Source organism: Callorhinus ursinus, unplaced genomic scaffold (genome assembly GCF_003265705.2).
Source record: "Callorhinus ursinus isolate GAN/ISIS: 27379988/994484 unplaced genomic scaffold, GSC_fseal_2.0 scaffold18, whole genome shotgun sequence".
Taxonomy (NCBI): domain Eukaryota; kingdom Metazoa; phylum Chordata; class Mammalia; order Carnivora; family Otariidae; genus Callorhinus; species Callorhinus ursinus.
Window position 1 is genome coordinate 1,847,255 of NW_027397080.1, and position 27,942 is coordinate 1,875,196.

The window sequence follows — 27,942 nt, forward strand, 5'->3', positions numbered from 1 at the left end:
AATGTGATAGACCTGTAGAGAATTGTCTCCTAGGATCATTTTTCTTTTGCTAGTACTAATCCTTCAGTAGACATTCTTGCTTTGTTCCTGAACTCAGGGGCAAAGCATTCAATGTTTCACTATTTCTTTTTTAAAGATTTTATTTATTTGACAGAGAGAGAGACAGAGAGAGAGGGAACACAAGCAGGGGGAGTGGGAGAGGGAGAAGCAGGCTTCCCGCCGAGCAGGGAGCCCGATGCGGGGCTCGATCCCAGGACCCTGGGATCATGACCTGAGCCGAAGGCAGATGCTTAACGACTGAGCCACCCGGGCATCCTCAGTGTTTCACTATTAAGTATAATGTTAGCTGTAGGTTTTTGGTAGATGCTTTTTTTTTTTTTAATTAAGTTGGGGAAGTTCTTTTTTTTTTAAGATTTTATTTATTTGAGAGAGAGAATGAGATAGAGAAAGAGAGAGCATGAGCGGGGGAGGGTCAGAGGGAGAAGCAGACTCCCTGCTGAGCAGGGAGCCCAATGCGGGACTCAATCCCGGGACTCCAGGATCATGACCTGAGCCGAAGGCAGTCGCTTAACCAACTGAGCCACCCAGGCGCCCAGGGAAGTTCTTCTTTAGTTCTATTTTTGTGAGGGTTTCCTGAGCGTTCATCAATGGGTGCTGACATTGTCAAATGCATTTTCTGCATTGATGGATATAATAATGTGATTTTTCTTCTTTAGCCTGTTGATTTGGTAGATTAAATTGATTGATTTTTTGGATATTGAACCAGCTTTGCATTCTGGGAATGAACCCTGATTGGTCATGGTGTATGATTCTTTTTATATATTGCTGAATCCTAATTGCTAATCTTTTGTTAAAGATTTTTGCATCTATATTGATGATGGATATTGATCTGTACTCTTCTTGTACTGCCACTGTCTGGTTTTGGTATTAGGGTAATCCTAGCCTCATGAAAAAAGATTTTTTTTAAAGATTTTATTTATTTATTTGCCAGAGAGATAGAGAGAGAGTGCAAGTAGGTAGAGCAGCAGGCAAGGGAGAGGGAGAAGCAGGCTCCCACTGACCAGGGAGGCCAATGTGGGACTTGATCCCAGGACCATGGGATCACGACTTGAGCTGAAGGCAGATGCTTAACTGACTGAGCCACCCAGGCACCCCACTAGCCTCATAAAATTAATTAGGAATTATTTCCTTCCCTTCTGTTTTCTAGAAATATAGAATTGTGTTCTATAAATGTCAGTTATGCCCTGCTGGTTGATGATGTTGAGTTCTATATACTTGCTGATTTTTCTTTTCTTTTTATTTGTTATTTTTTTAAATTTCATTTATTTGAGAGGGAGAGATGAGAGAGAGAGCACAAACAGGGGGAGCAGCGGAGAGAGAGGGAGAAGCAGACTCCCTGCTGAGCAGGGAGCCCCATGTGGGACTCGATCCCACGACCCTGAGATCACGGCCTGAGCCAAAATCAGATGCTTAACTGACTGAGCCACCCAGGTGCCCCTACTTTGTGTGATATTAACAGAGCTACTCCTATTTTCCTTTCATTAGTACTTTCATGAAATATCTTTTTCTTTTTACTTTCGACCTGCCTATATTCTTTTATTTGAAGTAAATTTCTTGGAGACAGTATATACTTGAGTCGTTTTGTGTGGATTTATTTTGATTTAACCTTTTTAGACTTTATTGTGGGTTGGTGTCTTTCATCACTTCTTGACAACTCTCCACCATTGTCTCCTTAATGGTGCTGCCCTAGTCTTTCTTTTTTCTCTTTGCCTCTATTAGAGAGTCTCACTCTTACCCTTACTTTTCTTCCCCTCTTCCAGGTGACTAATTTTCTCTTCACCTGTGTCTACTCTACTGTTAAATGTGTACACTGAGGAATTACTTTTAGCTATTGAATTTTTTTTAAAGATTTTATTTATTTATTTGACAGAGAGAGACACAGCGAGAGAGGGAACACAAGCAGGGGGAATGGGAGAGGGAGAAGCGGACTCCCCACTGAGTAGGGAGCCCAATGTGGGGCTCGATCCCAGGACCCTGGGATCATGACCTAAGCCGAAGGCAGATGCTTAACGACTGAGCCACTCAGGCGCCCCTGTATTTTTTTTTTTAAGATTTTATTTATTTATTTGACAGAGAGAGAGAAGAAGAGAGAAAATGAGCAGGGGGAGCAGCAGAGGGAGAGGGAGAAGCAGACTCCCTGCCAAGCAAGGAGCCTGATGTGGGACTCGATCCCAGGACCCTGGGACCATGACCTGAGCCGAAGGGAGATGCTCAATTGACTGAGCCACCCAGGTGTCCCTGGGTTGGTCGTATATTTGCAAAACTAATTGTAGGAAAAAACTTCAGAGCTAGGATGCAGATACTTTCTTTTTTTTTTTTTTTAAGATTTTATTTATTTATTTGAGAGAGAATGAGAGATAGAGAGCACGAGAGGGAAGAGGGTCAGAGGGAGAAGCAGACTCTCTGCTGAGCAGGGAGCCCGATGCGGGACTCGATCCCGGGACTCCAGGATCATGACCTGAGCCGAAGGCAGTCGCTTAACCAACTGAGCCACCCAGGCGCCCAGATGCAGATACTTTCTTCCAGAGAGCACTTTCCTTTCTTCTTTCAGCCGCCTGGGCACTAACAGTTCTGAACCACTTTTGTCCAAGTTCAAGACTTGAGGTTTCCTGGACCACACAGGTGGTTGTACAATAGCCAACAGCCAATGATTTGCTCATCAATCACCAATAACCATGCCTACATAGTGAAACTTCATAAAAACCCTGAAGTGATAGGTTCAGAAAACTTCTGGATTGGTGAACACACTGAAGTGTGGGAGAGTGGTGTGCCTGGAGCAGTCCCCCAATCCATACCTTGCCCTATACATCTCTTCCATTTTCCTGTTCCTGATCTGTATCCTTTACAACTAAACTGTTAATAGTAAGCAAAATGCTTTCCTGATTTTTGTGAGTTGTTCTAGCAAATGACTGAACTTGAAAGGGAGGAAGGGTTGCATGAACCCCCCGGCTTTGTAGCCAAGTTGGACAGAAGTATGAATAACATGGGAACCTAATACAACTGGCATTTGAAGTAAAGGCATTCTTGAGGTGCTGAGCCCTTAAACCTGTGGAGTCTGAAGCTAACTCCGGGTAGTGTCAGAATTGAATTGAATTATAGCGTACCCAACTGATGTCCTTGGAGAATTGGACAATTGCTTTGTGCGGAAACCCCCCTCCCCCCATTTGGTATCAGAAGTGTTGTGAGAAAAAACAACTCAACATCAATCCCTCCAGAAGGGGGGATTGATCCAAATTTTCTAGCCTACCATTATCAGGAAGAAGAGTCTTCTTCACCTGCCTCTTGTTACTTATTCTTCTAGACTCACCTCAGAAATTAGCTTTCAAGTAGCTTTGTCTGACTTGTTCTCCCTCTGCCTCCACTCTGGACCACTGAGTCCCTCTGCCTCCAGTCCGAACCACTGAGGAGTAGACGTCCTGTGTCTCTGGCCCTACAGCCCCCTTTTGTCACCACGGAGCACCGCCGTCATCCAGTCATAGTCTCTCCACTACTGTGCACTCCAGTGAACGTGTATCTGAGGCAGCTTGGCCTCCCCAGAGCCTCAAACCAGTCCAGTCCATAAATCGACTGGAAACAATCGACTGGAGCCTGTCTTCCCGTGCGCGGGTAACGGCAGCCCAGGACCGTGCTTGGAGACCGCCAGCCCGGTGGGGAGGCCCGCAGGAGCGGCCCCGCGCTGCCCACTGCCGCCCTCGCCCACCCTGAGCGGTGGAAGCGGCCCCGGCTCTGCGTCTTGGCAGGCTGGAGAGCCACGGCCGCCACAGCGCCGCCCTTCCGCCCCGGGTGGCCGGCTGGGCCCAGAACCGAGGCGCACGCCTGAACGCTCCTGTCAGAGACGGCGGGCGGGCAGACGGGCGCAGGGGCCGCAGCCCCGTCTGCACCGTGGGAGCCGGGGGGCAGAGGTGGCCAGTGGCAGGGACCGCACGGGTCTGCAGCACACGCAGGGCGGCGGTCTACAGGAGGCCGCGGGCAGCTCCTGGCAGCTTTACTTGCTAACCACACACACGCATATGGTGCCTAACCATGAACATGGGCTGGTGATTTATAATCTTGTCAGAAGACTGTCACTGACAGTCACCAGCCGCGCAGCGGCCTGTTTACCCGGAGGCAGAGGCTGGGGAGGCAGCCAGCAGTCCCCTCCTGGGTCTCATGCGCCATACACGGTTCTCCTGCCTGGTGCCAAGTGCCCTCAGCTCCCAACGCTCCCAGAAGGAGGGGTGCCCACGTCTCCACTCCAGGACTCAGAGTGTTCTTTGGCAGGAAGGAGAACCAGTTTGGGCTGTGAGTCGGTCTAAGGGAAGGTACCAGTAAGGCCTCCCCCTTGAGACAAGTTGCCCTTGTCTCAAGTCCTGGGGGGGCCTCCCATCCACCCACACCGCAGAGCCATGGAGCATACAGAGGCCCCGTCCTGAAGCCCCACACAAAGCCAGTCTTGTCTCGGCCTGTTTTTCCTAATCATTTACTCTCTGGCAGAAGGACTCTTAAGGACATCCCTGCTACCCCTTCTAGCGCTTAGTATTCTGGGGTCAGGCCTTGTTCGGCCTCCCCTTTTCTCTCTGGACCAACCTGATTCAGAAACCGCTGCTTCATTCAGAAACACTTCCTAGGACTGTCCAGCTGCTGCTGGCTTCTTGGCTTCCTCTTCCTTCCAGGGCTTCCTGCCCTCCCAATCCCAGTGGCCCCCCACTCCAGCCTCCTGTTGCTCAGATGTGGTTCTAACTTGGGATCACAGAGGGAGAGGGACCAGCACACTGACCCCCCCCCGGTGTCCCCCAAACATTCTCCCCCTTGGACAAAAATGCAGCCTGGGGTGCCTCAGGCCGCTTGGCCGGTGTGTGAAACCCCCAAGTGTTTCTCACTTGTTCTCTTATTGTTTGGTTATGAAACTTCTTCCTTCTTTTTGAATTAGTGGGGTTTTGAATTAGCGTGCTTGCTACTGGGTATTTACCACAAAGATACAAATGTAGGGACCCGAAGGGGTACATGTACCCCAATGTTTATAGCAGCAATGTCCACAATAGCCAAACTGTGGAAAGAGCCAAGATGCCCATCGACAGATGAATGGATAAAGAAGATGTGGTATATATACACAATGGAATATTATGCAGCCATCAAACGGAATGAGATCTTGCCATTTGCAACGACGTGGATGGAACTGGAGGGTGTTATGCTGAGTGAAATAAGTCAATCAGAGAAAGACATGTATCACATGACCTCACTGATATGAGGAATTCTTAATCTCAGGAAACAAACTGAGTGTTACTGGAGTGGTTGGGGGTGGGAGGGATGGGGTGGCTGGGTGATAGACATTGGGGAGGGTATGTGCTACGGTGAGCGCTGTGAATTGTGCAAGACTGTTGAATCACAGATCTGTACTTCTGAAACAAATAACGCAACATATTTTAAGAAAAAAGGAAAAGAAGAAGATAACAGGAGAGGAAGAAAAGGGGAGTATGTCAGAGGGGGAGACGAACCATGAGAGATGATGGACTCTGAAAAACAAACTGAGGGTTCTAGAGGGTAGGGGGGTGGGGGGATGGGTTAGCCTGGTGATGGGTATTGAGGAGGGCACGTTTTGCATGGTGCACTGGGTGTTATGAACAAACAATGAATCATGGAACACTGCATCAAAAACTAATGATGTAATATATGGTGATTAACATAACAATAAAAAAAAATGAATTAGCGTGCTTGGCCCGCCCTCGCGCCCAACTCTGCTGGGCCCAGTCAGCTGCCGCACAGCTTGCCTCCCTTAGTAGTTGGGCTCTTTCCCAGGCACAATAAGCTGACGGCACCTGAGTGCCAGGACACCTGCAAAAAACCCTTGCCTGTGCCTAAGAGAGTTCTCCCTACAGCAAGAAATGACTCAGAGAATACTCAGGGTGGAAAGAATGAATGAAAATATTTTTATGAAATTTCCCTGACCACAAAACATATTCTCTGCCCACGCAGGACCAAGTTCTCCAGGAGATAAATATCTGCTTTTGCCTACTCACTTTACCCTAAACACTTAAGCCTTCATTGCTAGTGTGTCTGCAACACTCGGAACTCCTTGGAAAAGTGAAGCTTTATTCACTGAATTATTTTTGATTGAGTTTTAAAATTCAGAGCTGTCCATGTTTACACCCAAAGTGAAAGGGCTAGTCTCTGTCCAAATGTCCTCATAGGAACCACAGCCAGTTACAACTCTTTACCCACTGTGCTAGTTCTGAAGCATAGCAGAGCATTCAGAAAGCAAAGGGCAACGGGGGATTACTGTCTTTGGCAGCTTTGCCCGAAGCCTGTGTTGCTGACAACACCCAACTGTCCTAAATGGTTTCAGTCACTGATTTATTCATTGGTTCATTCATTTATCTAACAAAATACTTACTGAGCATCTTCTGTGTGCCAGACCCCTGTGCTATGGCTACAAGGAGGACAAAGATACAATCCCTGTCCTCAGGGATGACACAGTTTAATGGGGGATACCAGTAAGGAAACTGGTATGTACGCTGTAGTATTATAAGAGCCATGGGAACACAAAGCAAGTCAGGTTGGTGTGAGGGTATGTTGAGAAACTGGGGGACAGGGAATCAGGAGAAGGCTCTCTTGGAGAAGGTGACACGTGAGCTGACAAAGCCATGGAGGAGAAGAGAGGGACTGGAATGAAGAACGTGGCAAGTGCACGCCACCATTGTGGCTGGGCAAGCAGGGAGGTCTGGCTAGGGCACAGGGTGTTGGGTCATGGAGTGAGACCTAAGCCTGAGGAGACGGACTGGCTTCTGAGGACTCTGCATGTGCCAACCACTGCATAGGGCAGGTGTTTTTTCTTGTCTTTCATTTCAAAGATTAAAAAATATACATTTATTTAGAGAGAGTGCACGTGCATGCTCACAGGTGAGCAGGGAGAGGGACAGAGGGAGAGGGAGAAAGAGAATCTCAAGCAGACTCCGCACTGAGCATGGAGCCTGACGTGGGGTTCTATCCACGACCCTGAGATCATGACCTGAGCTGAAATCAAGAGTCGGATGCTCAACTGACTGAGCCACCCAGGGGCCCCTCTTGTCTTTCATTTCAGAGGAAACCGACTCAAAAATGTTGAGGAGCTTACCCAAGGTCAAACAGCTAAAAAGTAGCAGAATGACTGTCGGGATTCCGAAGCTCATATTTTTCACCACTAAGGTCTGCTGCCTCGGCTTGGGTGGAGGATGAGGAGGACGGACTGTGTAGGGACCATGCTAGAGAGACGGAGGTTGGTTTAGAGGTGAGAGATATAGAGATATGAGTAACAGCAGTGGAGACAGAACGAAGAAAAGGGAGATTTGAACGATAGCAAGGAGTTAAGAGTTGACTGGTCTTGTTAGAAGTTGATTGTAGGCGGGAAGCAAGAAGAGATGGCAATGACCTACATTTCCAGCCTTGGGGGCTTTTCACTGAGATTGGGACCTTCGAGCTGGAATCTCAGGAGTCCAGTTCTGAACATGGTCAGGGACACCCGAGGGGAGATGTTCAGAAGGCCAACGGAAAAATTGGGATGAAGCTCAGGAGAGCAGTGTGAGCTGGAGAGAGGTCACTCAGCTGCTCTGCCTGACTGTCACAAAACGGGAATAATAATTGTGCCACCTTTGTCAGCTTGTCGTGAGGACTAACGAGTAGGGAGCTGGAGCAGTACCTAACGTGGAGGAGACACCTTATAAAGGCTAGCCACTTGTGTTTCTATCACTATAGGCTGTCATTAAAACCGTGGGAGTAGATGAGGTACCACAGACAGAAAGGAAAGAGAGGAGCAGGGGACCTGGGATTGAATCCTGAGAGAAAAAGAAACCTGCACTAAGGGACTGGTGGAGGGATGGGAATGTACAAAGGACTGAGCAACAGTTTCCAGAGAGAGAGGAGGAAACTAGGAGAGTTCAGGTCAGGGAAGGAAGAGATCAGAGTATTCAGGGAGGAGAGTGTGATCAGGAGGGTTAGAGCCATGGGGAGGTCACACCCGTTGAGGCTGAGAAGCAGCTCTATGGGGCCTAAGCTTTCATTTGACAAACTGGTCGGGTCCGTGTCAGCCACAGTGGTTTGTGCTGACTGCAACAGCAGTAGACAAAACAGATGCAAAGGGTGGCGCACTGACACTCATGGAAACTTCAGTGCAGAAGAAGGGATTCCTCTAATCCAAAGGGGAACCACAGAACCCACAGCCTGTCAGTCCGGGAAGAAAGTTCCTTGATCACCTGTCTGATAGCTGAAGAAACCCTGAACAAATAACTTGCCCAGCGAATCACAACGAATAGGAGACAGAGTCGCAGTGGTGGGCTCAGTATTCTTTGGACAGACGGAACCTTAGAAATGGCATTGCACCTGGGAACTGTGGCATGCGACTATTTTCTTTCTTTCCTTCCTTCCTTCCTCCCTCCCTCGCTTCCCCCTTCCTTCCTTCCTTCGATTTATTTATTTATTGGGGGGAGGGGCTGAGGGAGAGAGAGTCTTAAGCCCACTCGGGGCTTAAGAGATCAGGGCCCTGAGATCACCACCTGCGCCAATACCAAGAGGCGGTCCCTTAACTGCGCCATTGAGGCGCCCCAGCACGCAACTATTTCTAAGGCACTCGGCACTGAGGAAGTTTGTTTTATAATTTTTTGCTCCTAGAGCCTTGGGAAACCCGCGTTCCAGTTCTTGGTCTTCACTTCCACGCGAAACTGCCACCTACTGGCCACATGTGAGAAGTGTGCTTCAGTGAGCGTCCAGACAGGTTTGCTTCCTTTCCCCTTTCCCGGGGTGAGAGTGTGAATACGTTTGGCAAGTTGCTGTTATAAGAAAGAGAGACCAGTGTCAAGGATTTTCCCGACCAGCCACATTCTATCTTTGATTCCTGTACATCTCACCACCTCTTTCACCTACATCCTGTTCAAAGCCCACTGTTGAAACATAAAAAGCATATTTTACATACTACTTCTTTTAAAAAAGCCAGTCGATGAAGTAATTAATGTTAGGTACTCTTGGTGGTATATGTACTGCTGAATTAAGAATTACTGTAGTGTCGGGCGCCTGGGTGGCTCAGTTGGTTAAGCGACTGCCTTCGGCTCAGGTCATGATCCTGGAGTCCCGGGATCGAGTCCCGGGATCGAGTCCCGCATCGGGCTCCCTGCTCAGCAGGGAGTCTGCTTCTCCCTCTGATCCTCTTCCGTCTCGTGCTCTCTATCTCTCATTCTCTCTCTCTCAAATAAAAAATCTTTAAAAAAAAAAAAAAGAATTACTGTAGTGTCTTCCACGGGTGTCTGCTCTCCCGGAGTCCAACCAACCCGTGTGCGGGCACCTGAGTGGGGCACTGACCACTGCGTCGGGCGCCTGAGGGGAGACAGTGCCAGGTCAGGGCGGACACGGAGGTTTTGAGGGCCAGGCAAACTGGGCCATTAGAAAGAAGTGTTCCCCAAGGACTTTCTATTTGAAAACAAACAAACAAACAAACAAACGAACAACTACGGGAGACTGTTTAATAAAACTTAGGAAGAGTGAATAAAGTGTGGCAGTTGAAGTATATAATTTGGGAGAAATAACCTATCTTTTGAGAATATTCAGATTTTGGGGGCGCCTGGGTGGCTCAGTCATTAAGCGTCTGCCTTCGGCTCTGGTCATGATCTCAGGTTTCCTGGGATCGAGCCCCGCATCAGGCTCCCTGCTCAGCGGGAAGCCTGCTTCTCCCTCTCCCACTCTCCCTGCCTGTGTTCCCTCTCTCACTGTCTCTGTCTCTGTCAAATAAATAAAATCTTAAAAAAAAATATTCAGCTGATTTTTATGTTAAACTATCCTTTAGCATCAGAGCCTTGTGACTGTTGTTCAATGAAGTCACACGGGATGGGTGGCCTCTTACACAGCCGGAAAGGCTGAAACTCCTGCTGATATGGATTAGCTCAGAAGCGGAAAGTAAAGGCACAAGGTTCTATGGGGCAAAAGGTGTAGTTTTGAAAATGAGATCTTATAGTATTTGCATGACCCTGAGAAGGGCATGAAGCTAAGAAAACATAATTATGTTTTATGGTAATAATAATATTGTCCATCCTCAGGTTTTTGACTGTTTCTCAAAAGGGGTAAAAATTTTAAAAGTCTTATTTTTGTAATACTGGAGAGATAGGACAGTTTGGTGGTGAGGATTTGGGTGCAGGGGTCAGATTGTCTGGGTGTGACCCACAACTTTCCCACTTATTGTCTCTGAGACTTTGGGCGGGTTATTCAATTGCTCTGTGCCTCAGTTTCCTCATCTGCAAACTGGGGATTATAATAGTACCTACTTTTCAGAATTGTTCTGAGGACTGTATGACATAATTAAAGAGCTTAAAACAGTGCCTGGCACACAGTCCTCACTGGTAGTGATGACTAGTTATCATTACTGGTATTATGACTGCTGAGTCAAAGCTCTAGCCCGGCAGGGACTTCGTTTTGTGTGTCACTATACACTCAGTGCCCAGCCCAGTGCCTGCTCTTTTGAATAAGTAAATGAATGAACAAAAAATGTAAATCATTTAAAAATAAACCAACAAATGGGGCTCCTGGGTGGCTCAGGTGTTAAGCGTCTGTCTTCAGCTCAGGTCATGATCCCAGGCTCCTGGGATCAAGTCCTGCATCGGGCTCCTTGCTCTGCGGGGAGCCTGCTTCTCCCTCTCCTCCCCACTTGTGCTCTCTCTCACTACCTCTGTCTCTCTCTCTCAAATAAATAAATAAAATCTAAAAAGAAAATAAAAAATAAAAATAAATAAAAATAAACCAACAAAGGACATTATCAAAAAGGTGAAAAGACAAGGGCACCTGGGTGGCTCAGTTGGTTAACACATCTGCCTTTGGCCCAGGTCATGATCCCGGGGTCCTGGGATGGAGCCCCACGTTGGGCTCCCTGCTTGGCAGGAGAGTCTGCTTCTCCCTCTCCCTCTGCCTCTCCCTCTGCTTGTGTGCTCGCTCACTCTCTCTCCAATAAACAAATAAAATCTTTAAAAAAAAATAGTGAAAAGACAACAGAATGGGAGAAACCATTCTAGTATCCAGAATATAGAAAGAAATCCTACAACTCAACAGCGAAAAGACAAACAAGCCAATTTTTAAAAATGGGAATGGGGGGCGCCTGGGTGGCTCAGTGGTTAAGCAACTGCCTTCGGCTCATGTCATGATCCCAGGGTCCTGGGATCAAGCCCTGCATCAGGCTCTCTGCTCAGCAGGAAGCCTGCTTCTCCCTCTCCCACTCCCCCTGCTTGTGTTCCCTCTCTCACTGTGTCTCTCTCTGTCAAATAAATAAATAAAATCTTTAAAAAAAAATGGGCATAGGACTTGAGAAGGTATTTCTCCAAGGAAGAAATATAAATGGCCAACAGGCACTTGAAAAGATGTTCAACATCTTTAGTCATTAGGAAAATGCAAACCAAAACCACAATGAGGTACCACCACTCTGCATGCACTAGGATGGCTATTAAAAAAAAAAAAAAAGGACAGGGGCACCTGGGTGGCTCAGATGGTTAAGCGTCTGCCTTCGGCTCAGGTCATGATCCCGGGGTCCTGGGATCGAGTCCTGCATTGGGCTCCCTGCTCCGCGGGAAGCCTGCTTCTCCCTCTGCCTCTCTCTCTCTCTCTCTCTGACTCTCATGAGTAAATAAATAAAACATTTGAAAAAAAAAGAATTCTTAAAAAAAAAGGACAATGACAAGTGTTGGCAAGGGTGTGGAGAAATTAGAACCCTCACATATTGCCGGTGGGAATGGAAACTGGCACAGCTAGGTTTTTTTTTTTTTTTTGAGATGGTACAGTGGTTTTAAAATATGTCCACAAAAGTTCTAGTCTGTTTCCTCTCAAGGGGTGGAGCCCTTTTCTCCTCCCTAGCCACCCCCCCTCCAATAACCAGGGTAAACAGAAGTGACTGTGCAACTCCTGAGAGAGATTAGATTAGAACAAGTAGTGGGGCCCCCTCTTCGCACTCTCTCAGATCACTCGCTCTGGGAGAAGCCAGCTGCCCTGGTGTGAGGACAGTCAAGCAGCCTGATGGAGAGGCCCATGTGGTGAAGACCCGAGGCTTCCTGTCAAAAACAAGCTCTAACTCACCAGGGGTGTGAGTGAGCCACACCAGAGGGTGGGGGGTGAGTCCTCCAGGTCCCGTCCCACCTTCGGATGACTGCAGCCCCCGCTGACCGCTTGACTGCAGCCTCATGAGATACCCGGAGCCAAAACCACTCAGTTAAGCTGTTCCCAGATTCCTGAGCCACAAAAACTGTGCGAGATAATAAATGTTTATTTTGGGGGCACCTGGGTAACTCAGTCGGTTAAGCTCAGGTCATGATCTCAGGGTCCCGGGACTGAGTTCCTCATCAGGTTCCCTGCTTCTCCCTCTGTATTCTCTCTCTCTCTCTCAAATAAATAAATAAAAATCTTTAAAAAATGTTTATGTTTTTAGCCACTAAGTTTTGAGGTAATTTGTTATAGAGCAATGTATGATGGATTACAGATGGATTGATTTAATAGCTTTTGTAGATTTCTGCAAAGTTTGAATATAACGACTTTCATTTTGTCTTCAAAGCAGCATTTTGAGGAATCTTCATTTGTCTCTGCCCAAGCTCTGTAGCTGCTATGGCAGGGAAGGGGGACCCGGTGGGGGACCGTGCTGGATGTCACCGTACTGCATGGCCTAGCACCCCATCCTTGAGAAGAGGGGATGGGGAGAGGTGGGAGGGAGACCAAGGGCTAGAGAAGGGGGCCAACCAAGGGCAGAGAGGGGTGAAGGCCCAGGGAATTCTGAAGTCCCAGCTTCTCCCAGATCTCTTAGGTCCTACTGATACAACCAATGGTTAAATTTTACAAATATTTAAAGGAAACATGTTGTCAGTAAATTGGTAATTTGGTGAGTTGGGCCCGCAGTAAATTGGTCATTTGGCTAATATTTTGGCAGGCATATATTTGGCAAATTAATTTACAATGATTGGTCTGCTTCTAATTAAGTCATACATAGTAATTTTTATGATCCTAAGGTAATAATTGATTTGTAAAAGATACCAATATATTTACACACATATGTATTTCAAATTCCCAAAAGAACTCATTAATTTCTTCTTCTGCAAAACTTTCTATGACTTTGACATTTCTCTTCTCTAGGAAGGGAGGCCAATGAGCGAGTACTTCCGTGGCTTTAGATTGCTTGTCATGATTAAGTCCCTGCCTGCCACCAATTCCTGGAATAGCAATCCTCCCTGGGAGGAAAGTGCCGTTTTTCACTTCACAGAAATCATAAATGGAGATAAATTCCAGGCAGGACCACTTTGAAGAAGGCCTCCCTTAATTTTAATTTTGGCTTTCTAATGTTATATGGGATCATCATTAAAAGAAATTCTAAAATCTTAATTCTAGGGGAAAAAAAACCCTCAGAAATTAGTGGACACCATTACCCTTTCCCTGGTTATTTCTACTTCAAAGTGAAGAATGGACAACCAGAATCCCCTGTACTGAGGACTGGAAAACCATTCCTTGGCGCACAGGTTTCTCTTCCACTCTTTCGGAAGAAAAAAGGTGCCATGTGGAACCATACTGGAGCCTGAGGGGAAAGGAAAAATCAGTACTAGCCTCTCGTTCCAGCTCTGACCCCCAGCTGTCTTCCTGGTGGGCTCCACATAACAGGGAGCCAAGATAATCCATCTCAGCTGTGTGCTGTTGTAATACTTGACCTACATACTATGCAAGAGTTAAAATAGTGATCATTTTATGACACTAAATTAGGAGTGGTTTGTTAGAAGCAACGGGTGACCACAGCATCCACTCTCTGTGCATGTGGCCTTCCCATCTCTTACCTTCCCCTAGGAAACTTTCCTTTTCTCCCCTCCCCCTCCAAACTCTCTTCCTTGGCCCTAAGAACTCTCAGGAAATAAAAGGTCATTTAATACACACAGCCTGCACTTCCCCATCTGGGCTGAAAAAATTAGGTATTTCAAATTCTATTTCCAATTTGATGACTGTCACTATAAACGAGGATATACAAGATTCACTCATCTCCATTCATTCATTCATTCGACAAATATCTAAGAGGCTACTTTTGCCAGTACTCTGTAGGCACCAGGGTACAATGGTAGACAAAGATGATGAAGCCTCAGCTCTTCTGGAGCTGACTTTCTTACAGAGCACAGACACTAGACAAGTAAATGAGTGAACGAGATAATTTCTGAAAGAGGTAAGTGCAGTGTTGTGGTGTGTTGCAGAGAGCCCGAGGGGTCAGTGGAAGGGAGTGGGGACACTTTAGAGAGAGTGGTCAGAGGCCTCTCTCAGAGGAGACGTCTGAGCTGAAGTTCGAGAAGTTGTCCGTCAATCCAAGGTCTGGGGAAAGAGCCTTCCAGAAGCTTTGCTGGCCATGACAGGTGTGGAGAGTTTAGTGTAGGTGCAAGGGGAAGCTATTTTTGAAATGATCCTTCTGGCTGCAATGGGAGAATGGATTATAGGAGGCCAGGATGGAAGCAGAATTTAGCGACAGGATGGTGAGTAAGCCACGGGAGATCACAGTGGTGGTGGGGACAGAGACTGTAAGTAGGGACAGAGCCAAGAGGACTCGGTAAGTGTGGGACACAGTGGGAGGTGAGAGAAAGCAGATCGTTTGGTACTAGTCCTACACTTTTTAGTTGAGCAGTTGGGTTGGTGGTGGCACCTTTTAGTGAAAATAGGAGACAGGGTAGGATTTGGGAAGAAAATCAAGAGTTCTGTTTTGGCTATAAATTTCAGATGTCTGGGGAGATTTCAGGGGAGAGGTCAGGCCAGAGACACAGTCTGGTACCTGAATATATAACATATATGTGGTGTGTAAAGCTGGGGACTAGACAAAATCATGCGGGCAGAAGGTGTGGGTAAAGAGAGGAGAAGTAGGCTGAACCAACAGTCAGGTAGAGAAATAGGAGAAAGTAGCAAAGTAATCATAACAAACATGGCAGACCCAGCTTGAGGGAGGAAAACTGGATGTGGTATCACAGAAACCCAGAGAAGAAAAGTTGCTTTGGGCCAACTGAGTCAAAAGCAGCTGAGAGATCAAGTAGGAAGAAAATGGAAAAATGAGTAGCTGGAGGGGAATTTGGGGTCAAGGAGTGCTATGCATCCTTAAACGCTATCATTTAATTTAATCTGGGGGGGATGTCTTTTAAATCTCTTTTAATCCATAGATTAAAGTCCCCAAGGAGGGGCTCTTTTTTTTTTTTTTTTTAAGATGGGAGATACAGAACATATTTCCATGTCACCGGAGATGATCCTCTAGAGAGAAAGAGAGAGGCTCTGTTTATGAGACGGCTTTATGACTGTGCTTCAGAGCAGAAGCAGAAGCGGAAGAGCTGGCTGCGGGAGGGGCAGGGACACTCAGATGAGATGGGAAAGAGGGCCGAGAACGTGGGTAACAGGCCAGGCAGGCAGGTAGATTCGGAGGCGCAGAGGTGCAGTTCTCAATGAGAAAAGAGGTGAAGCTGCCACCGGGCTCCGGCACCCCTGGCCCCACGCTGCAAGGGAAAGAGTCACTTAGCCTCCCAAGCCTCTCCACCCCGTTGTCACGGCACTCTCCCTGAGAACTGCACTTTCCCTGTAGCCTTCCCAGGGGAACGATGTCAACTACCCCCTCCCAGCGTGGGAGGTGGACTGCGCCCTCCTTCCCTCCTCCTTCTCAACTATTCCTTTTTCTTCTCAGTACAAACACAACCACCGTCCCCCCCCAACCCCGCCACCACATCTAAGACCTGTCAGACCTTCCCTGCCCTGCCTTTGGAGGATTTTCAGCGGGAGCTGAACGCCGCGTTCGCTCCCTGAACTTCCACTCTGCCGAGGTGTGGAATAGCTCCCCCTAGTGGACAACCGCACATATACACGCACTATGTTCCCAGTTACACCAAGACCCTTTTGAAGTCCCTGGTGAAAAAGAATAATTCCTTCATTCAACAGACATTTCTTGAGCACCGGTTATGAGTCTGGCCTGTTTGAAATTACTTTGAGGCTCACAGTTTCACTGTTATCACAGGAGCAGACATCAAACCAAAAGGGCAGTGAGAAAGCTTCACGCTTTTCTGCCTCTGCCAGGGTTCAGGGTGTATGGGCAGAACTCCCTCCCTCTCTCCCTCCACAAACATGCAACAAGCACCTACCCTAGGCCAGAGACTGCTCTGAGGATATAAGGACAGAAGTGGTAAGAAGTGCACTGAAACTGGGGCGTCTGCTGGGCGCAGTTAAGCCTCCGACTCTTGGTTTCGGGATCGCAAGGTTGTGAGATCGAGACCCCCCCCACCCCCAGGCTTTGCATTCAGCTCAGAGTCTGCTTCAGATTCGTTTCCCTCCCTCATCCAGCCCCTCTGCTTCTTCCCCTGCTTGCACTCTCTTTCAAATAAGTAAATAAAATCTCAAAAAAAAAAAAAAGAAGTGCCTGAAACTGTGCAGTGCATTCTGGAAATGACTGCTCCAGGGCTGGGGGTACCGGCAGGGAAGAGGGTGCAGGGTGGTACAAAGGGAGGAGGGCTAACATCTGGGCAGGGCTGGAAGGCAGGTGAGGGAAGACCTTGGAGAAGAAAGGCATAAGCTAAGAAGTGATGATGAGTAGGAGTGGTCATGTGAGCCCCGTGGAGGTGGTGGCAGGGAGGGAGGCTCAGTGCCACCCAGTAGTCTTTGCGGGCTGCTTGATTACATTTCCTAACATGAGTCCGCTGCCAGGTCATCCCCTCACCCTTGCTCCCATGCAGCGACAATTCTCTGCTGCTGGGACTGACTTTTACTCAGTTCCCTCCACTACGCTACCCCTCTATGGCAACGCCTCCCCAGCTAGGAGACTCTCCTCCCACTGGTAATTGATTTTAACACAGCATTACTTCTCACCATACAAGGTCCATCTTCCCAAGCACACCTGCAGGGGTCAAACAAATACAAAAATGGCAATGCTACTGCAGGAAAAACGGACCAACATTCAATTTCAACACTGCCTCTGAAAAACAATCGATATTTGAAGCCACCCTCTGGACCTTTGCTAGTCTTCCCCAGGGTCTCACGTGCATACCTGAACCCTGGTCCCTGCCTGCTCCTCTTGCCCCTCCCAGACTTCCTGGATCTGGGGCTCCACCTGCCTGCCATCTTGGACGCAGGGATCCTAATATTTGCTGACGTCCACACTTTTCCTGCTTAATGGGCCTCTGTGTCCCTGCCTCTTCAGCCCTGCCCTTTCCCCTTATGCTACCTCATCCTCCACACCCAGGCACTTCCTAGTCCTGTCCATTCGCTCTCGCCAGGGCCTCTATATTTGGCTAGATGGGGGCATTCTTACTTTGTTATCTGAACAACCCAAAAGGCCTCCCAACTGGCCTCAAGCCTCGAGTCTCCCTGTGGTTCTGACCTACTGCAGATACCACTACCCAGATAACCTCCTGGACAGAGTGCCCGCTATTCCATCTGGCATTCAAGGTGCTCCTCGATCTGGTCCTAGCCTACCTTTCTAGGTCTTCCTGGGCTGAGACCTCTACCAAACTTCCACTAAATGATCTACCTGTCATTCCTCAGATACATCTTGTACTTCTGTATGCCCGGACCTTCGTTTATGCCATTCCCCTTTCCAGAATGCCCTCCTCTGCTCCTTTCCACTTTCCCAAATCCTTCCCATTCTCCAAGGTCAGTTCAAACACCACCTTCTCAGCAAACCCTTCTTTGCTCCCTCCTGTTGAAAACAGAATCTTCCTTCTCTGAACCATTATAGGAACACGGAAGGAAATAACATCTTATAAACCCCTGCCATGGGCTCATGTTAAAAGCATATGCTTTGGGGGCACCTGGGTGGTACAGTCTGTTAAGCATCTAGTTGGTTTTGGCTCAGGTCCTGATTTCAGGGCCGTGATCTCAGGGTCATGAGAGCTGAGCATGGAGTCCTGTTAAGACTCTTTCTCCCTTTCCCTCTACCCCTCCCCTCCCACCATGGGCATGCATGTACTCCCTCTCTTTCTCAAATAAATAAATAAATCTTTTCTTTTTTTTTAAAAGGACCACTTTAGGGCAACCCTCTTGGGTCCCCTCCCTCTTTGGGAGCTTTGTACTATCATTCAATAAACTTTGCTTTGCTGCCCACAAAATAAATAAATAAATAAAAATAATGAAAAAAAATTAATAAAAAAAGGATCACTTTAAAATAAATAAAAGCATATGCTTTGGATTCAGATCTGGTTTGACTCTGGTTAGCTGCATAACCTTGGGAAGCATACTTAATATCTCTGTGCTTCAATGCTTTAGCTTGAAAAACATAAAAATATTTACCTCCACTGTTCGTTCATTTGAGCATTTGAATACCTAATATGTGTCAGGCTCTGTACTCTTGTGGTTCTTTTGAGAATTAAATGAAATGATGCACGGAAAGTAGCTGGCACATAGGAGGACTGAATACATGCAAACTTATCAATACTACCACTGTTCAGTTTAGTTTCTTAGAAGTGGAGTCCTCTGGGTGATTTCTGGTTAGAGGGGAAGTACCACATAAGACTGGGAACCAGAGGGCACCTGGATGGCTCAGTTGGTTAAGCGTCTGCCTTTGGCTTAGGTCATGATCCCAGGGTCCTGGGATTGAGTCCGAAGTCAGGCTCCCTGCTCAGCGCCTGCTCAGGGGAGAGTCTGCTTCTCCCTCTGCCCCTCCCCACTGCTCGTGTACTCTCTCTCTCTCTCTGTCTCTTGCAAAACTCCCTCTTGCAAAACTAAAAATATATAAAACCTTAAAAAAAAAAAAAAAGACTGGGAACCAGCCAGCTCTGGACCCAGACGGATCATAGCCAATGTTAAAGTACCACGTGGCTGATTCGAAGTACAGAAAGTGGCTGTCATTTTCTGAATAACTTGCCAATCAGACCGAACCAGCATCTACCATCTGCCAAGGCTCTCCAGGATACCCAACAAGGTTCTTTGTGACTAAGAGAAAACTGTTAGAGCTAGTCTGTCTACTTTCTCACGGTCAGCTTCTGTAATGTGTGAGCAGGATCAGACCCAGCTGCCCCCCTACCTTCATACTGGACTTCCAGGTGCATTGTGCGCAGCACCTTCAGCACGCACTCCACGATGCTGGGGTGGGTGGTTCCAATGATCGACTGACAAGACAACAGGACAAGGGGGTTACTTAAGATCTAGTACACCTGGAAGAAATGAAAAGCAGGCTTGCAAACAGCTACGCAGCCTGGCCGAATGGGGAGAGGGAGGGTAATGGTGAGTCACTGGGCCTTGGCCGCTGCACTGTATGAGTACATTTCTCCAGAGGAGGGCCAGATATGGCAGCCAAGGATCCAAAAGACAGTCTGCTGAGCTTGCCACTGACCCCTCTAGCTCTGGAGGCATTCAGTTGGGGTGAGCCGGCCACCTGCTAGAGGTGCAGGCACAAGCCAGCGACCTTGCTGGCGGGAGGGTGGGCACCGGCTGGGGAGAGTTGAACTCATCCAGGATCCTAAACCTTCTCTCCCTCAGGGACCTCAAGTGACTGGGGGAATCCATCTTTTCTACCTCTTCAACCTTTAGCAGGGCATCGGTTCCTGTCCTTTAGCATGAAATATCCTCAAGATCGGGGCGCCTGGGTGGCTCAGTTGGTTGAGCGACTGCCTTCGGCTCAGGTCATGATCCTGGAGTCCCGGGATCGAGTCCCACATCAGGCTCCCTGCTCAGCAGGGAGTCTGCTTCTCCCTCTGACCCTCTTCCCTCTCGTGCTTTCTATCTCTCGTTCTCTCTCTCTCTCAAATAAATAAATAAAATCTTTCAAAAACAAAACAAAACAAAAACATCCTCAAGATCGCCCATTTGCACACAATTGCCCTTCGGCTATTGCTCTTTTTCTCCCTCTACACCTAAGCCTCCCAGGAGCCCAGGAGCAGCCACTTCATCCTCGTGCATCCTTTGACAGGCTGCGGCAATTTAACTTCTCCCGCCACGGGGCTGACATTCCCCCAAACTTTTCACACGGGAACCATCTTTCTGTTCTACCTACACTTAGCCTTTCTGCGGTATTTGACCCAGCTGGTCATGTACTCCTTGTTGAAAATCTTTTCCTTTCACTTTTACAGGCGTTTTCCCTTAACGGCTTCCATTGCTCTTTTTCAAAGAGGCAGAGTGGTATATGGAACGACTAAGGACTCTGGAGTTAGGGAGAGGTGGATTTCAGTGCCTGCTTAGAACACACCTATTCCTTAGGGTGTGGCCCTGAGTAAGTCACCGGACACCCCTCAAGGCTCAGTTACCTCATCTTTAAAGTGTCTGCCTCCGGAGCGCCTGGGTGGCTCAGTCAAGCATCTGCCTTTGGCTCAGGTCATGATCCCAGGGTCCTGGGATCGAGCCCCATATCGGGCTCCTTGCTCAGCAGAGAGTCTGTTTCTCCCTTTCTCTCTCCCTCTGCCTCTCCCATGCTCATGCTCTCTCTCTCTCAAATGAAAAAAAATCTTAAAAAAAAAAATAAAATGTCTGCCTCCATCAGCTATTGTGAAGACTAAAAGAGATCATGGAAATAAACCCCTGGCACGGTGCCTAGCAGGTAGGAGGCACTTAATAAATGGAAACCAGAGGGGCGCCTGGGTGGCTCAGTTGGTTGAGCGACTGCCTTCGGCTCAAGTCATGATCCTGGAGTCCCAGGATCGAGTCCCACATCAGGCTCCCTGCTCGGCGGGGAGTCTGCTCCCTCTGACCCTCTGCTCTCTCTCTCTCATTCTCTCTGTCTCAAATAAATAAATAAAATCTAAAATAAATAAATAAATGGAAACTGGAAATAATAATGATAATCCAGCTGTTTTGTTGGACCTTCTTGCTGAGCTCATCTTTTTTTTCTTCCTAGCTCATCTCTTAAATGCTGGTGATTTTTTTTTAAATTTTTTAAAAGATTTTATTTATTTATTTGAGAGAGAGAATGAGAGAGAGCATGAAAGGGGGGAGGGTCAGAGGGAGAAGCAGACTCCCCGCTGAGCAGGGAGCCCGATGCGGGACTCGATCCCAGGACTCCAGGATCATGACCTGAGCCGAAGGCAGTCGCTCAACCAACTGAGCCACCCAGGCGCCCTAAATGCTGGTGATTCTCCTCTTGGTTCATTTTACCTGGCTGACCTCCCTCACTTCTGCTGTTTCAGTGATCCTTTCTCTGCTCAGGAAACCCACCTGCCATCCTAATCTCGGGTCTCTTTCCGAGGCTTCAGACTTTTATTTTCTACTGTGCAGTGGGTATCTCTACTAGATGTCCTCAACAGTAATTCCTCAGTTTGAGCTAGAAATCAGAATTACTTGGGGAGCTTAAAAAGAAAAAGCATTACTAAAGGCCATCTGAAAGCTGTCAGAATCTATGGGAGGGAGGCCTGGGATTCGTTTTTTTTGTTTGTTTGTTTTTGTTTTTTACACAAATGACCTATTTATGTCCTCTGCAGCCGGCTGGGCCTGCTCCTTAGGTGGCACTTGGGAGGCACCAAGTCTCATCGAGTCAAAGCCTAACTCTTCCCAAATCCGATCAATCTTTCCCTGCTCTCTCCTGGTGGCACACAGCTCAGTCTGCTGCCAAGTCCAAAGCTGGCTGTCATTTTTGCCTGCTTTTCTTTTACTGCCCCACCTCCCACGCGCTCCGCCTCAGAAATGTCCGTCTGACCCGGTCACCTCTGTTCCCCTGCCCCAGGGCAGGCCTCACCATCCCTTTGACACCTCTTGTCTCCCTGCCTCCACCCAGTGTGGAGCTGTTTTGAGAGCTTTTGCTAATTTATCTCAAGACCACTCTTGGAGCCTCTCTTCCCTCCTTACCAGCACGGTGTCTTCAGGTGGCCACCATGTCCCAAATCAGATCCCACTCACATTCCAGGGCACTGAGAGGAAGGCAGGAGCCAGGAGGAGAGGAGGAGCCTTCCCAAGCCCTGGCGATCTGGCCTCTCCCTCCTGCGCTGTCTACAAATGCACCTTGATTCCTTCCCTACCAAATTGACTCCTGTAAGCTTTTCTACAGTCTTTTCATCATCCTTGTTGCTTGTCTCAACTACTTTTAAGTCTGCCAACATCTTTCTGATCCTTAAGTAAACAGGACAAATCACTCTGCTGGGCGACATGAACTCTTTGCCCCACCTTGGCCTTCTGGAAGTAACGCTGATTGAATAGCAGACGTGCTGTGGGAGGCTGAGCTCTGTTTCTCATGCCTGCGTGAAGTGCAACTGTGGTAGGTAATTTTAAGGTTAGTGTGTGGGTTGAATCAGAACCACGGGAGCATGCAGCCGGGGCTCACCTGCGCAGTCCTGAGAGTCTGCAGGGACAGCTGCTGAGCTTTTGGTGATGTGCAGGACAGCAAAGCTATCAGACCTTTGTAGACTTGATTCTGGTACTTGGGGTTTCCGTGGACCAAAGAATCCAACAGAAGCTGCACTTCCTCCTGGGTCTCTTCGGATTTAGACTTTGCCAAAAATTCTGCTATGGATCGTACACCTGAGCACAGAAGAGAGGAAATGCTCAATTAGAAGGGGATTCTGAAAACAATCCTCACTCAAGATGATATAATACGGGCAGGGGACGACTAAGATACGTGAATGAGGCCCGTTCAAGTGAAGCCGGGTCAAGGCTCAGTTCTCATGCTGCCTCACTGTCTTGTTTGCTTCATGGCTCTGTGGCCAGAGGATTTGGTTTCAACACAGGCACGTCAGCTTGTCAAAATCTGTTCTAAAGTTTAAAATGGCTCCGCAAAATGCACAACTAAACACGCATTTGGGATTGCTATATGATCATTAACACGTGCAGCTATCAGCAGTTTACTAAATGTTCTGACAAAGGCTGCCTCATTTAATCCCAGAAACTATACCGAGAGGGAGGTGTTAGTCCCATTTAATGGATATATACACTGAGGCTCAGAGAGGCCACGGGGAGACATAGAGGAGAACCACGAAGAAAAGTGCAGCGAGGGAAGTGCTTTGAAAAAGGGACGTGTGGGGGATGGTATCTTCCCCAACCACCTTGATCAGAGCACTTGATGGAACATAGGGAAATTACAGGGTTATTTACCCTTCTCACTACACCACACTGTAAGCTCTTTGAGGACAAGGACTGTATTTTATTCATCTTTGTATCCCCAGCACTATATATATATGTGATCTATATACATATATCACACATATTCAATGAATGACAATGATTTATTTCCCTTTTATTTCTAGAGTTATTCATAACTCAATTTCACAAAGGATTTTAGGCAATGGCTTAATAAATCTTTGTTGAATGGATGCATGAAAGAGGATATATTTAAAATGGAGAAGTATTTCCAAAACCACCATGGAAAGATTGGAGCAAATGATGAATCAAGAAAATCATAAATCTGACTCTCGTGGTGGTGACACGGACAGGAGCTAATTGACTCCACTGTACAAAGTGCTTCCGTGCAACATTTTCCTGGAGCAGTGCTGGGTGCCGCCACCATTTCACCCAGGCCTCTAGGGAGACATGGAATCGCCACCCCCACTGTAACACAGTACCCACCATAGCTTTCACAGATGAGCTCCTTGTACTTCCTGCCATAGTTTGCAATAACCTGAAGTAGCTTGATGGATTCCTTCTTGTCCTCCTCCCTGACCTTCTCCAGCCCAAGTATTTCCAAGAGTGTTAGGACGCCTCCAACTTCCAGAAATTCTCTAAGGTACTGATTACTGTCCAGGGGAATACAAGAGTAGAAATAAGAACTTCTTATGTTCCTTGGCACTCACCTTTCTGAGGGATCTCGAGGTCCTTTCTTATACTTTGCCCTCCTATCCAGGAATTGTTCATGGGCAAAGTGACACAATAATTTGGAAGTTCTTCCTTCTAGCAGCAAATGCAAAAGTTAAATACGTTGGACATTTCTTGTGTTTGGTTTTCCAGGCTCTGTTCCTCTTCTTCTTGAAATAGCACCTCAATTATCCCTTGGGGAATCACCCCTCTGCCACTCACGGGCCGTGTGGTTTTGGCAGGGTGAGCGGGTTACAGGGCATGCCATCGTTCTGACTGCAGTAATTGGTTGGGACCAGCCATGTGACCTCAGTTGGTCCAGTGAGGCTCAACACCTGGGACTTTCTTGGGAACCCCTGGCAAAGATATGCTCTCTTTTCGGTGTGGCTGAGCAAGCAGGATGCATGTCTGTAGCTTCTGAGGGCCATAGCCCATGGAGACCAAAGAATACAGAGGGGAACAGAGCTGAGAAATGGAGAAGAGAGAGGGAGAGACCAAGTACTGATGACATTTTTTGAACCCCTGGATCTAGCCAGGCTTTTTAAAAACAATTTTTTATTTATTCATTTGAGACAGAGAGATACAGAGAGAGAGAGAGCAGGAGCAGTGGGGAGAGGCAGAGGAAGAGGGAGAAGCAGACTCCTCGCTGAGCAGGGAGCCCAATGTGGGGCTCGATCCCAGGACCTGGAGATCATGACCTAAGCTGAAGGCAAACGCTTAACCGAAATCTGAGCTCCCCCAGGAGCCCTCTAGCCGGGCTTAAAATACGGATTTCTACCCGTGTGATAGAAAACACGGTGGTCTCATGTGGTGTGAATGCCAATGATACCATGAGCCCTGTATGCAACTGAGACCCCAGAATCTCTCTAGAAATAGAACTCACCTGCTCACCGCTGACAAGAAGATGCCAATAGACCGTAGAAGCTTATCTAAACAGGAGCCAGTCATATAGCTGCATGACAGGTTAAAGAGTGAATTTCAGGGTGGTTTTCTACACAGAAACCAGATCCTGTGTCGATTCCTGGTACCTTCTATGGCCCAGGATGACCAACCGTTGAATTGTGCCCTTTATCTGAGAGGGGCCACTAGGCTGAAGGGGAAAGTGGCGACACACAGTGTGGGGCACAGGGGTGGGTGGTGCTAGCAGGTGTGTTCCTGGTTCCCCAACAAGCTTTTCTGGGGCTGGTCAGCCACCTTGGGTCTGAAAAGGCCCCCTAGAGAGCAAGGAGGCTCTGATGAATAAAAGGTGCATGGAGAAAGCACAGTCAATTTTCCAAGCCTCTCCTACACCATGACCATTGCACCCTTGGGTCTCAGCACAGTTCATTACTTTATGCCTCATTTTTAGACTTCTCTAAAAATAATCGGCTTCATCATTAATTCTCAATTTTGTACTTGCTCAAAGCTTTACACTGGAGGTCACTATCTTTATGAAGAATTGCGTGCCTTCCTAATAAGAACAACGGGAGATGGTGGAAAAATTAAACTCTGATTTAAAACAACCTCAGATTTAGTGTTATTTTTTAATGTGAGCCTTGCAAAAAGCTTCATTGTAATAAAGCACCCAGAGCATGCATCAGCTCGGATACAAGGTATGAAATCAACCCACAACAGAAGAGGAACCAGTCAACAATTACTAGGCTCATAACACATCACAGGCTCTTAGAACACTTAAGAAATTAGCTGAAATTATTGCAGCTCATGGAGGATGACTGAGAGCTTCCAAGACTGATAAAGGCTAATGTAATGGGTTGGAGGTAATGGTGCTTTGTTGGGGGGGAGGGCATGTGAGGCAAATTATCTCTGCGGCACCCTGGTTCCCAGGGTGCCAATAGAAGTGGAGACAGATTGGCTCATTAGGAAAGGCTCTTTACTGCAAAAACAGTGTTTGCTCTGGAGCCAGGCTCCCGTGCCTGTTGCCACTACAGCTGGAGGCCACGGGCTAGCCTCTGTATTCCTACACTGTCCTCCACCCAGCTCCCCACAAGCCCCAGCCCCCGTTCCTGCCTCCCTGCCTTCTCCCTCTTTTCCTCAGGTGCCAGCCAGGCTCACCAACTTTTGTCACCTCCTTTTCCTCTGTCCCAGGCTAGTCTTGCTTTCACAGTCACTCATTACACATATACTGGTCCATTATTTCCAGCAATTAGTTCCGGAAGCTTGCCACCATATCAGCAGGTGCTAACTAGTACTAGGCACTGCGGTGCTCTGCTTGCCTTGTCTCATTTAATCCTCACCACACCCTGGGGTGGCTGCTAGTAATATGTCCATGTACTTCCTGAGGAAACAATCTCAGACAGGTTAATGACCTGTCCAGGTCCCAGAGTTAACTGCTGGAACTGGGATTTGAACCTAGCAGTCTAGCTCAGAGTCTGAGCTCTTCCGGTCAGGCCTTCCCGCCTGTAGATGGATGGAGGGTGTGGGGCTACTTATGCAGATTATCTCCTGGGATGGTGTTGGAGGTGGAACTGTGGGTCCACCCTGTCCCAGGGGAGGGAGGCCTGAAGGAGAGTGGATAGTGTATGGGCTTTGGGCCAGACAGACCCATTTCAGACCTTATCTCTGCCATTCACTAGTAAATTACTCAACCTTTTCAAAGCTCATCTCTCTTATCTATAAAATAGGATAATGCCGTTTAGGCTTTATCCTAAATAAAGATATCCTAAAGATAATCACCTATTAGGCTTCATAAGCGGCTCAGAGGAGTTAATATTTGTATAACACATAGCTCAGTGCCTAGAGCATAAAAAGACTCAATAAATGGTAACTAATACTTTTGTCATTATAATATATAAATCCTTAGTTTTACTGGTCTCTTCTGGAAGTTCAAGGTTAAAAAAGGGGTTTGAGGCTAATGTGAGATTAGGTGGTAGTCAATTTTACAAGACATAATGATGCTATGTTGATTTGTTTTCCTTCCAAATCCACCATAACTAGCGGGCAGCCTAGGAGGCGTGGGGCCACTGATTTAACACACTACATCACTTCAGCCGGTCTCTTTTCTCTGTCGTATGACAAGGTCACAAAAAGTTAGGAAACTATGCATAATGTCAGGTGTAGACACTGAACATATGACTGTATATTGAAAGCATGGTTCTTTCAGTCATTCAATAAGCGTGCCGTGAGTGTCTCACGAACGCAGGGCGCTCTGACTGGCACTTGGGAGATGCGGAAGAATGATACAATGCCGAGGGTAGTAAGTGCAATGACTGAGCAAGAAGAGGACACTCCCACGTAAGGCGTGGGGAGGAAAGATCCTGCCACAGAGGCTAAGAACCGGCCGTGGGAGAAGGTAGGGGACAGGACAGCGTAGGAAGGGGCAGTGGTCAAGCAGGACCGGGGCTGGGGGGAGGCGATGTAAGTAAGATGAGGCGGGCGAAAGGTGGTCTAGATTTGGCGACCAAGGCGTTGCTGATACCTTGGTGAGGTTAGTGTCACAGGTTTTGGCGGAAGCCAAATTATAGGTGCTGATATTCTCAAAGTATCATCTTTGGCCCACAGGCATCAGAGTCCCCCAGGGTGCTCATCAGAAACAAAGAGGCCAGGAGTCCTCCCTCAGTCGACTAAATCAGAGCCGTGGGTGGGGGTGGGGAGGCAGGCTGCTTATCTGCAATTTATAATTTTTTTTAAGATTTTATTTATTTATTTGAGAGAGAGAATGAGAGATAGAGAGCACGAGAGGGAAGAGGGTCAGAGGGAGAAGCAGACTCCCCGCTGAGCAGGGAGCCCGATGTGGGACTTGATCCCGGGACTCCAGGATCATGACCTGAGCTGAAGGCAGTCGCTTAACCAACTGAGCCACCCAGGCGCCCTGCTCATCTGCAATTTAAACCTCTGGTGTGAACTCTAATGTCTGAGGACATTGGGGTCAACCTAGAGACATAATCAGTGGTATTCCCCTTGGCCTGTTCCAGGTCTGAGTCTGATTAGAAATTTTATCGATGATGTAACTGTAGGAAAAAGAGAGCTGTGGTTACTGCAGCCTTTAGTCCCGCCCAGCTGCAGACTCTGCGTCCCTCCTTCCTTTACTGAGCAGGCATGTAGAACGTGCCCCTTATGGGCCAGGCACGGTCCTAGGCATTAAGAATGCAGAGATGAGGAGAACAGATGTGATTCCTGCTCTCACAGAGCCTATAAGCCAGTGGGGAAGAGAGATTTTTTTTGAAGATTTATTTATTTATTTATGAGAGAGAGAGAGAGAGAGAGAGAGAGAGAGACAGAGAGACAGAG

General features: G+C 47.7%; 1 protein-coding gene across 10 annotated transcripts in view; it reads right to left on the minus strand.

Moving 5' to 3' along the window:
* Positions 1-27,942, minus strand: part of ARMH1 (armadillo like helical domain containing 1) — a 51,451-nt gene that overhangs the window by 5,521 nt on the left and 17,988 nt on the right. For all 10 annotated transcript variants that reach the window (XM_025856503.2, XM_025856505.2, XM_025856504.2 and 7 more), the window contains 4 exons: positions 24,599-24,667; positions 23,491-23,657; positions 22,253-22,449; positions 19,031-19,115 (listed from right to left, as the gene is read on the minus strand). In XM_025856503.2, coding sequence (XP_025712288.1) covers positions 19,031-19,115; positions 22,253-22,449; positions 23,491-23,657; positions 24,599-24,667 — 518 coding nt within the window. The remainder of the gene's footprint in view (positions 1-19,030; positions 19,116-22,252; positions 22,450-23,490; positions 23,658-24,598; positions 24,668-27,942) is intronic.